General features: G+C 40.1%; 1 protein-coding gene across 5 annotated transcripts in view; it reads right to left on the minus strand.

The window, feature by feature from the left end:
• septin12 (septin 12) overlaps positions 1-12,350 on the minus strand; it is a 69,556-nt gene that overhangs the window by 23,552 nt on the left and 33,654 nt on the right. The window contains exon 1 of one of the 5 annotated variants that reach the window (XM_058048308.1): positions 6,199-7,316. The exons of 3 other annotated variants lie outside the window; for them this stretch is intronic. In XM_058048308.1, the coding sequence (XP_057904291.1) occupies positions 6,199-6,358 (160 nt within the window). In that variant the 5' untranslated portion in view covers positions 6,359-7,316. Of the gene's footprint in view, positions 1-1,640; positions 1,779-6,198; positions 7,317-12,350 lie in introns of those variants that run through there. One more of the 5 variants, XM_058048311.1, reaches the window with a different exon arrangement.

Here is a 12,350-nt window from a genome sequence, read left to right on the forward strand (position 1 = left end):
CAACATTTTTTTGATAATATAAATCATGCTGTTTCATGGAATACAGCCTATTATTATTTTTAAAATGTATTTTTTATGTACTTTTTGTCTAAATTAAAGGAGACCTATTATGTGTTTTCCACTTTTCTGACCTATAAATGTAGTTAGAATGATGTATTCTTGTGTTAAACGTTGCCAAAGAGGTTTGTGCATTTGGAAGTGAGCCCTTAAAGAAGTTTGGGATGGCTCTGAATGCTCGGTTTCAGAGAGTGGCTCTCTGTGATGTCACAGGGAACCAAACGTCCTTATATGGTACGCCTGCCCTCCTTCCCATTTTGCAGCACTCTTTTGTGGAAGACTTCACCGTGTTAGCAACGTCTATATTTTGTGTAAGTAAGTGACTGTCTGTGTAGCATTCATGAAAATTACAAACTCACCGATGTCTGGAGTTGCTAATAGCCTATTTAACAATCAGTTGGTCTACCCAAGTATTTTAAGTAACCCGGATAGTCCTGCAAAAAACATGTAATGACCACATTTCCACTATCAAGGTGTGCCAAGATTGTCTGCACGTACTAAACGTGGCTCCCTCATATCCGGCTTCTGAGTTCCATGGCTCCAGCAATGCCTCTGACAAAGTGTGTCCGACAATGAGTGCTCCTCATTGGGCAGGCGAGGTGGATGGAGCATCCTCACGTCCTAGTTCTCCTGAACTCCACCGCATCAGCGGTGCTTACATTACCACTCTTTTCATATAGCTCTCCAAACGTTTCATTAATTCATTATCATACCCCCCCCCCCACCAATGCAAAGTTCTGCACAGACTGCACTTCAAACTGAAACCAGGTAAATGTAACAAAATGGACAACATACAAGCGTATTATCTGATCAACCTCCATGTGCAATATTAAGGTCTTTAAATGCAATATACTAAGTTCTATGTGAAGTATTTCCATAATGCCTCATATTAACTCACTAGCAAGATCTCAGTGTATAGACTGGTCATATATCTCATCTCGTTTCATATTATCGACATACTGTATTGTATATAACTCTGGGAAAAACTGTTGATTTTGTTAATACTCGGGTTGTTTATATTGTTTATTTTTCTATATTGTGTATTTTGTACTGCTTAACTGATTCTGTACTCTTGCTGCTGTGCAATACAAATTTCCCCACTGAGGGACGAATAAAGGCATATCTTATCTTATCTTATCCAAAAGTCAAATTGCATGTTGAGTATTGAAAGTACACTACAGTACAGTACAGTGCAGTTCACTGGGCCCCCTTGGGAGGCGTGCCACACTGTGAGAAGCATTGTTGTAGTTTTCCTTTCTATCACAAGATGAGGATTGTTGAAAGTTGTAGAGTTATAGTTGATTCAGACTTTTACTTTACTTTCATTTCAGCATCACATAAATGACTATTTCTGATACATAAATCCATAAACAATAAATAGTATGATGCTGATTTTCCTTGATTTAGAATGTCAACCCATTTATACTCATTTGAACTTGTCCACATGTCCAAATTTGAAGTGCTGTCCATGAAATGGAAAAAAAATACAAGTACAAAGAATTTAACTGATTTAGCACAGACCACAGAGATATTTAAATGAGCTTAAAGGGTCTAAAAACAGGAAGGAGAGAGCTGTTCTTTACCTGGTGTAGAGACACAGCAGTCAGCGGAGGCACACAACTGGGCAGGATGTCATATCATTGCCTGTGTGTGTGAGGAGGGGTGTGACATTGTGTATGTGTCAGTCAGTGGATGATGCATTTCCTGGCTTGTGGCAAAGGGACCGTTTCCTGGTTTAACTTTCAAATAGCTGTACAATGTTTCACCACCAACAGGTTGAAGAACACAGCTACATTTGGGGTGAGTGGATCGATCCAAATATTGACAGTATCGATACAAAGGGTCATATCTGTATTGAGTCAAGGATGTTTAAGATAAAACGTTCACAAATGTTGACACTTAAAGTGAACAAACTGGAAATAAAATGTAAGTAAGTGCAATATTGTGTATCAACACTATATAACTAACTATATGGCGCGAAGCAGGGATGCTCTGATAGATCAGCCACCGATTAGTATCGGCCAAGTTCCGTAAAAAACATGTCTTTGTGCCTTTCAAAGCTGATCACTAAAATCGATCGCCGTGCATATCATGATAACACAAACCTGATGTGAATGGGTTCAGTTAGAAGTGATGATACAACTGCACAATAGAAAAGATCATGTCTGGTGCAGCTTTAAACCGAAAAAAAACGGCCACAAGGTGGCAGAAGTGCATTAATAAGAGCTTTTGAAATACATGTTCTGCAGCAACCAGGAAGTGAAAAGGTATCTGGCTGTGCTGTGCGAAGGATATTATGCATTGACTAGAAATTGTCATGCCTGCATACACATAGTTCAGTTGCAAATGTTAAAATTGGAAATAGTTCACGGTGTTATAGTTAGTTAAAAAATATATAATTTCATGTAAAACCACTTTTTTGAGTTGTTTATGTTTTGGAGACATTTTGGTCAAATCTATATATGGCTAAATTTGTGTCAAAGTGAAAGTTTGACTTTTTTGTTGAAAAAACTTTTTTGTTGAGAACTGATATTTTGCTGAAACTTCCATATGTTCTTCTGCTGATTACTAAACGGAAAAAGGTAGAAACAAACTTTTTTTTCTGATGAAATACTAGTCTCTAATCTTTCTTTTGGTAGATACCGTACCATGTCTTGATAGCCCAAGAACATAAAATATTCAGTGTGCCTTAAAAAAATCTGTCAAAAACATCAAAAAAAGACTTTGCTTCGGTGCACAAAGCAATGTCCATAATGTGTGGATGTGTTTGGTGTGGAAAAACCCTGAACTCAAACCCATCAAAGACATTGTACATTTGTACTAGACCAGAGCCAGTCTATAGTGAGTCATGACCTCAAGATTGTCTTCCTAAACGAGTGTCAGCTGTTGTAGCTACAAAATGGTGACCACCTCTAGAATGGGTACAATACAAACACACTCTTATCAATATGTGTCAATTGAATCGCCGGTCTAGACTGTCACCTAACTATGCAAAAGTGATGTGTCATTTACAGTAATATGACTCGACTCGGAAGGTTGTTGAACAGGATTTCCAAATACTGGCATTGTAACATTGCGCAGTACCTGATGAAGTTACTTGAACCCAATGTTGAGCAATCAGTGTAAAAGAAGTGTGTGAGCGTAACCATTTGTTTCTATCCTTTCAGTGGTAGGTTCAATTAATGTTTTACAGGAGTCTTAAGCCTTTTATTCCACTTTAGGAGGTTTTGGGGCAAAATAAAATTCTGGTCCAAATACCTTCATCAAGTCTTTATCATAATAATCCTTCATTCATTCATTTTCTACTGCTTATCCTCATGAGGGTCGCGGGCGTGCTGGAGCCAATCCCAGCTGTTTTCGGGCGAGAGGCGGGGTACATCCTGGACTGGTCGCCAGCCAATCACAGGACACATATAGACAAACAACCATTCACACTCACATTCATACCTATGGACAATTTGGAGTCGCCAATTAACCTAGCATGTTTTTGGAATGTGGGAGAAAACCGGAGTACCCGGAGAAAACCCAACGTGTATGGGGAGAATATGCAAACTCCACACAGAGACGGCCGAGGGTGGAATTGAACTCGGGTTTCCTAGCTGTGAGGCCAGCGTGCTAACCACTTTTCCGCTGTGCAGCCAATAATAATCATAATACATTTTATTTATATGTATTTACAAGGGGCTTTACAACCAGCTGTAACCACAGCTGCCCTGGGGTAGACTGACGAAAACGAGACTGCCAATTTGCACCTACCTCTCTGACCACTATTAAACATTCACTCACATGGAACTTTGTTCTACTGTATTGCAGCAACAGGATGGGTCCCAAAAAGAATAATGGAGGCAGCCAGGAGAGGTCACTATACTCCCTACTTCTCAAAGCCTTGACAATTGGGCTGTCTCATAAGCCAGCCTGACACTTGCATCATTTTTGTTTCACTTCCATGTCCAGGTCCGTGTGCAAATGCTCTGATTCAACCCTCCCAGATATAGCATGTACCGATAATCTTTGCACTTTTTGTTAAAATATATCTATTTTTTTATTTGTGGATAACCACAGTGTTATTTCACACTACCTACCAAATTCAAACTGCACTTAATGTTAATTCATTAAAGGGACAGTATGTAGCTGGCTCAAAGTTACATCACCAGCACCTGGGTCCGATTCGCCACTCGGCCATCTCTGTGTGGAGTTTGCATGTTCTCCCCGTGCATGCGTGGGTTTTCTCCGGGTACTCCGGTTTCCTCCCACATTCCAAAAACATGCGAGGTTAATTGGCGACTCCAAATTGTCCATAGGTATGAATGTGAGTGTGAATGGTTGTTTGTCTATATGTGCCCTGTGATTGGCTGGCGACCAGTCCAGGGTGTAACCCGCCTCTCATCTGAAGACAGCTGGGATAGGCTCCAGCATGCCCACGACCCTAATGAGGATAAGTGGTACAGAAAATGGATGGATCAATATCCCGATGACAAGGAAGGAAGCCACCTTAGTGCAATTTGACTTAAATTAACTTGTCTGTAGGCCTCTACTACAGCAGTGTTATAGTCTACTTTGCCATTTATCTCCCATTATTCTTCCTTTTCTGTCCAGTTATCTGCCTCTGCTAGAGTGATGTGAAGTCTACTGAGTGCTGAGAGATGACAGCATTCCAACATCGCCCACATTAAACACTTCCCAGACATCTCACATTCCTGTGACGCTCCTTCATCCGATACTAAAATGAGCTTCCCATGGTTTAAGTTTCCGAAAGTACAATAACAATCTCTGTGAAAAATGCAGATATACCTGGAGAACATATCATATATATATATATATATATATATATATATATGAGATATATAGAGAGAGATGACAACACAGTGTGTGACGACGGAATTGTGTGGCTGTTCTATTTTGACAAATAAGATGCAGACAGCAATGAATTGGCTCATGTACCACTAGCCATGTTATATGCACTGTTGGGCACATTAAAAAGTTAAAAATAATCTTTCTTGGTACTAAATATCCCATATTACGACGTGGACACCTGTATCATATAGACCGGTACGGTATATATACAAATCTATTTTTCTCTTAATATTCGGAGAAGCATTTATTCCAGTGCGCTCACTGGTCTGAAAATTACAGTAATCATTCTGCCTTGGAAAAAGAACAGTTCAGAAAAATCACTTAGGGCCCACAATTGATGTGAAATGATTTCCCAAAAAGAGTGTATGTAATGCTAAAAGTCCACTGGGCCGGCGCCAGTTTGCGCCAATGCAATTTGCTGTGGCGTCTAGTGACCCCAATAAGGTGCCTAGTGGCGTGCAGTGGCTCAAACTGGCTCACGGTTGCCTGTAACGGCGGTAAAAATTTAGTTTGTCAGCAAGAAAATTTCTAAATGTTTAAAATCTTCATCGCGCCACTTGCATTAAGCAATCAGCGTCAACCCACTTGAAACCAAATGTCCAATGTCTATTGGAATCCACTGGAATGTAATGGCGTGAGCCAAGTTGCGGCAATGATGCTAGGACTTTTTTTTTCCACAGGTTCCCCTACTTGTGATTGTGTCACTGGCAGTTTTGTCTATTCATTTATTTCCCATTGCTTATCCTGTTGAGGGTCATGGGTGAGTTTCAGCCTATGCCAGTGGACATTGGGCACAAGGGTACGTTATGAACTATATCCTTCATTGTATTTCTTTTGGAGACTATTAGCTGCACTCGTAACATTTTAGTGTCATATATAATGTATAGAAAATGAAACTGCAGAATGACTAAACGTTCCCAAACAATGAAACCCATAGCATCTCACACATGGATACATGGAGTGACAATTTATGAGACTGAATCCAGGTTTGCTCATACAGGTACAACTATGCGGGCTGGCACATATAAAATGGACCACCGCATTCTATCCAGTAGATGGCATTGTAATTCTGGATAGTCAGGCAACAACACCGTGCCAACCACACATCAACAGAACATTACACAGTTAGCATCATCTTTGTCATGATACAAACCAGCAAAACATGGAACAAGTAAGTTACAAGTAAAGTACACATGTACACCTCCTGTGTACTGGGTCACCACAAACATCCTCAAACTCAACTTCCTCAAAATCATTACTTTCCAAAGTCAACAGTTTCACTCTCACCATCGGCAGGCGGTCTGTCTCCTCCTCCCCTCAGGTAAAGAGTCTTGGTGTCATCCTGGTTAGTGAACTTTTGTACAAATCCCACATGAACAACATTGCTCCATCTGCTTACTTTCACCTCTGCAACATTAATCGTCTCCACCCTTCCCTCACGGTCCATGCTGCCTCCATCCTTATCCACAGCCTGGTCACTTCCCACATTGACTCCTCCATAATCTTCAGCTGGTCCAGAACTCTGCTGCCCGGATTTTAACCATAACCGCCTTTTTTCATCACATTATCCCCATCATACAGCAACTACTGGCTCCTGGTCCAGCCCTCTGTACTTGACTGACATCCTCCACATTGCCACCCCAGCTCGCTCCCTCAGATCCTCCTCCTCGGTTCACCTCACTGTGCCCTCTGCCCGCCTCAGCACCATGGGGAGCACAGCTAAGACTCTGGAACTCATTACCATCCGACAACAGAAATATTGACTCACTCCCCATCTTCATATCCACACTCAAAACTCATCTCTTCAAAATTGCATACTCCCTCTGGCTTGTTTGTGTTGTTTCTATCCTTTGTTGTTTTATCTGTGTCACATGCAAGGTGCTTGGGTTTTACAGATGTATACTTTGCTACACTCAAGTATGCTGGAGAATGAACTCAAAGCAACAAAAATATAAAGTTTGACCTCTTTGTGGCGCTAGAGGGCAGGCCGGGGTTTCATCATCAAGGATCAAGTGCCTGAGAAAAAAACTTTAAAACATTTTCTTCAGGCAAATATCCATGTGGTCAAAGTGAACCCAAGGGTAAAATGTATGAGTAATATTTGGGAAGAATAGGAGGGTTAACGTGAAATATTACTACCTTGACTTGATTGATTGATTCATCTGACACCCTGACCTTCCCTTGCACTGCCCCGAAGCTTCATTTAGCCTTTGACCAACGCTCTTGAGATAAATCTTCTGAATCAATGGCTTGATTGATGAACTTGTCTGTGTTCAACATCATAATGACTTAATTGTTAATTACACAACAGCTGCCACTATCAAAGTATGTTTCTACAAGGGTTAATAAGTCATTAGCATTTTCTTCAGAGGTACAAGTGCAATCACAACATCTACATCCATACAATAACACACATGTTAAAGGGGATCTTTTATGCTTTTTCCACTTTTCTCACCTACAAAATATTGTATGCTGGTGTGACACGATGTTTCAGATAATGAAAGAAGTTTCAGCCATGTTTGGGATGGCTCAAAACGCTCTGGTTCTAAACATGTGGTAAAACTGTTTCTTTGTGATGTCACATAGGGATTGACTTCCTTATATGGTTCATAGTTAGGAAGCACTTGGGGCGTGTGACCAATCACAGCAGAGTGGGCGTACCCGTAGACAGGCTGTGGGCGGAATAAATTAAAGACCGTTGTGGCAGGAAGTACCAAACAAAGGAAATACCGCTGGAATAGGTGCAGATTCTGGAAGGTCTAAAATGTTTTCTATGGCGGGTTATTGTGTGTAGCTACTCTACTCTACTCTACTCTAGAAGAGACCAGATCAAGCCAAATACCAATAGTATCAACAGTATCAACACCAAGGGTTGTATAAATATTTTCTACTTCTCTTCTGTGTTTATTTTCACAGAATTGTATTCTTTTGTTGACATTGTTACATTGCCATATTTTTGTGCAGGATCCCAGTTTTCCGTCGGGGTTATGTTCCAGGGCAACCAGCATATACTGTACAGTCACGGTACAGAAGTTATATTTAAGTATCACTTTTGCATCTTACAGCAACTATGGTGCATGTAAGGAATGCCGAACATAGTGTGAAACGAATACGCTTGATGATAAAACAACATCAGTGAAGCATAAAGACAGCAGGAAAAAAATGACCCTTGCATACAAAGCATACTTTTTTAAAACATACCTTTTTAATCAGGCTTTTAACTAATATTGTTAAGCTTTTATTATGTTTTCATCCTTTTAGTCCGATTTTATGTTCTTATTCTTCAGTTTTTAACTCCAGTGTTTTGTTTTTATCTTGTTAGTCCTATTTTATGCTCTTAATCTTCAGCCTTTAACTCCAGTTTTTTGTTTTTTATCTTTTTAGTCATATTTTTTGCTCTTGGTCTTCAGTTTTTAACTCCAGTGTTATGTTTTATCTTTTTAGTCCTATTTTATGCTCTTAGTCTTTAGCTTCTAACTCCAGTGTTTCCTCAGGGGGGTCCTCCACACTGGGGGCTGTTCGGGTATGCTGAGGGGGTGCCATCCTTGGGTCCCTTCGACACGGCCGGCTGGGGGTTCCTCCCTTTAATGTGGGGGTCCGCCCGTCTAACGGAGTCGGGGGGCCCGGGTGCTGGTCCTCCGATGGCACGGCCTGCAGCTCCTCCCAGTGTGGACGGCCCCAAAGGTGGCGTTTCCTTGTTCCTCAGTACCATGCCATGTCTCCCTACTGTGTGTGATTGTGTGCTTGCGTGTGTGTGTGTGTGTGTGGGTCTAGTATGGAGGGCTGGAAGGACGGGATTTCTTTTTGCTTCATTGTTTTCCTTTTTAATTGTGGAAATTGTTTTAACTCTGGAAAGCACTTTGTGTTGCATCTCCTTGCAGGAAAAGTGCTATACAAATAAAGTTGATTTGATTTGATTTGGTACTTTCCTGACCCTAGTGAAGATAATTTGTTGTATATTGTTAAATTACTCACAGAAAGTTTGTTGATAAACATATATTTAGTATTGATATCAGCATTGGAAATATATAGTATGGGATTGACTGTTCACTGTCTTGTGCTGTATGACTCCATATTTATCTTAGCTACAAAAAAGGGCAGCCACAGATGCAGTGTTGCCAAATTGGAAATGCCAAACGATCAGTACCAGTCGAGCTTATAATGTACCTTTAAATAAACTAACAAGCTGTCACTGACCAAACAGCGCCCCCACCTGGCTGTAAAAGGCATGTGAGACAATACAAATTTATATATCCTGTTTGTGTTTGCTAACAGCAATATACGGATGTGGTTAAATGATTGTACATTATGGAAATTTGGATTGACATGTATTAAAACAATCACTCCTTTGCATAATTTTTGCACAAACATACAGTAAAGTCTCGTTATATCGATATTGTCGGAAGAACCAACTGCGTTCGTGGTTTCTCTCATGTGTGGTTCTTCTGTTGCAGGCATGTGTTTGGCCAGCTATGTGGGGCGGGTTGAGCATGACCTGTGAACCAGGAAGTGCGGGAATCGGTGTGTGTGCTGCGCTCTGGTGGTGGAAGTGTGAAAAATAAAGTTGACTGGAAGCAGCCGTTCGCCGTGTTCTTTTTTGGTATTGAAATCCTTAACAAAGATTGATTTAAGCTGTTTTTGTATCGATATAAGCAGACCAAATTGGCTGGCGGGAGATGAAAAGGGCATCGTAGTAACCGGATTATCATAATAACCGGGTATCGTACTAACGGAACTAATTATATCATAAAAGACTAGAAATTTGCTGGGAAATGAAAATAGTATCGTAATAAGCAGTAATTTGTTATAACCGATATCGATATAACGAGACTTTACTGCAAATATTTGCACAATTTATCGGTGGCTTTTAGTCCTTTGAGAGTCATTTTCTTAAATGGAGAATGAGTCATTTTGAACGTCTTCATAAATTATTACACACTTCGGAAGAATGAGATGTGTGCTGTACGACAAAAAAGAAAATGAATAAAAATGCCCTAGTTTTGGACAAAAAAAATGGACCAAAAAAAACAAAATTGTGAGATTATCATGTTGGAAAATGGCCATACTGCCATATTGTTATCGAAGGTGTACATTGACTACTCCAAAGTATATCAATTTCAGTATTTTCTCATGAGAAGATATACTGTCATACAAATAGCTGCTGAAATGAGAGGGCTGTACTAATTTTTCCCTGAAACAGGGATCTGCACACAAAAGGCTGTCTTTTTTTCTGATGGAAGTGCAAAAGGTCATAGACAGAAACACATGCATGCAAACAGACACACCTACATTTGTTAGTGATAAAGCTGCACCTTTGTCTTATCTAGGGTATTTCCTCAAACTCACAATGTTTACAACCTACTTGGCCTGCTGAAGAAGACCACAGGTAACTTATTTCATTTCGTATAGTGTTTTGTTGAACACACCTTCGAGTCCAGAACCCACCCTGTCCGTTGTATGCCCCCCCCAGATCAATACTATTAATTCCATTGAAACAAGTCTTAATATTTCCACTTTTGACTGACACCTCACTCTTCCTGTAATGTGCATGTCGGCCACACAGTCAAGAGTTCAGGAAGACCCGGGTTCGATTCTCCGCTTGGGCATCTCTGTGTGAAGTTTTCATGTTTTCATGCATGCTAGGTTAATTGGTGACTCCAAATTGTCCATAGGTATGAATGTGAGTTTGAATGGTTGTTTGACTAGATGTGACCTGTGATTGGCTGGCGACCAGTCCAAGGTCCCCCAAATATAGCTGGGATAGGCTCCAGCATACCCTAGTGAGGATAACTGGTATAGAAAATGGATGGATGGCTTACAGAGCTTTTACTTATGTAAACACTCAACCATAACTGCAGGCAAACATAAATGTCACACCAGTTGGAAACAGAGACACCAATGAAACCCACCTTCAAAACCTCACAGAATTCGACAAATAAGGTTCTGTAAAGTTGGTAAAGGGGCAACTAGTAAATGTAATCCAGTAAAAATGTCTACATCAAACCTTACATTCATAAAAATAAATTGCTGCACACTTTCATAATTGTTGTCACTGTCAACATCCTTCCTTACCCTCATCCTCTCGCTTGTCTTTTATTCCCTTCTTCTGCTCTGATGTGGAATCATCACCACAATCTTTCATGACAGCTCCTTAAAAAGTCCACCCTGATGGGGAACCATCACTAGATCGTCAACTCTCTTGCCTACACACTTCCAAATACAACATTTCAAAAATTATTAGAAATAAATTAATATTAATAAAAAAATATTAATATAGATGTTACCCAACTTGGTTGAACCAACTGGATGATGGAACTGGAACTTAATTTGATGAGTAAAGTCAACTTTCCCAGCTGCAGTTCCACAGTTGGTCACTTAAACATGTTTGACAAAGTGGAGCCTGTGTGTCCTGTTAATGTCTCTGCAGTCTGAACTCTAGCAGACAACTGTAATTAAGCATGAAAGTTTGTCTCCCAAACTAGTCCCAATGTCTCCACCCAGGATTGGACAATCACACATCACCAAAGATGAACACATTTCCCAACCCTTCACAAACAGAGCATCTATTAAAGATGATTCAGGCACTAAAGCTGCCCAGAGTGGTACTTTACAAGCTTTACGGTTTCCTGTTGATGTGGAGTTAAGTACAGTACAGTGTGGCCTGACAGAGCCCGACATCAACATTTAAGACATGAACACAGTTCAACCACTGGATAAACTGCCAATGATAAATGTGTGTTATCTACATTTATTGAAATCAAAAGTTCAACGACACTTTCAAGAAAGAAGAAGAATGAAAGAACTGGGGAATACATGACATGCAGTAAGGTAAGTTAACCATATGCTCCTCACATCTCGTCCAGTCTCTCTGTTGGGACTTGCTGATAAAACTCAAAGCTCAGTGGCCACTTCCTGTCTGAAGCAATGGCGAGGTACAGTCAACTCTCGTTTGTTGTGGGGAATTGGCTCCAGCCTCGACTGTGACAGTTAAAGTTCTGCCTAGTACAATTCAACATCAATAAATGTAATATTTTCATATTTCGAGCATAGAAGCCCAAACTCACTTTTTTAATGCGGTTGAGATACTACAACAACAAGGAACTTTCCGAATGCTAACAGAGAGTTATAATGTCTTATAATTGCTTGTCATGTCTACTCTATTAGGAAATACTTATGAGTATAAAGTTGACTATAGGGATGTTATCTCATGTCTACAGGGCCCTAATGTTGAAAAAACATTTTTAGAAGGTCATAACTGTTTATGACTTACAGGGCTCTAATAATGTTAAAAACGTTTTAGAAGGTCGTAAACACTTAAAAGCATTTTTAGAAGGTTATAAACAGTTATGACTTTCTAAAAATGTTTAACGTTATTAGAGCCCTACAGACATGAGATAACACCCCTATGTCAACTTTATACTCTTATTACCTGATACAGT

The sequence above is a fragment of the Doryrhamphus excisus genome, chromosome 15 (genome assembly GCF_030265055.1).
Source record: "Doryrhamphus excisus isolate RoL2022-K1 chromosome 15, RoL_Dexc_1.0, whole genome shotgun sequence".
NCBI classification, from domain to species: Eukaryota; Metazoa; Chordata; class Actinopteri; order Syngnathiformes; family Syngnathidae; genus Doryrhamphus; species Doryrhamphus excisus.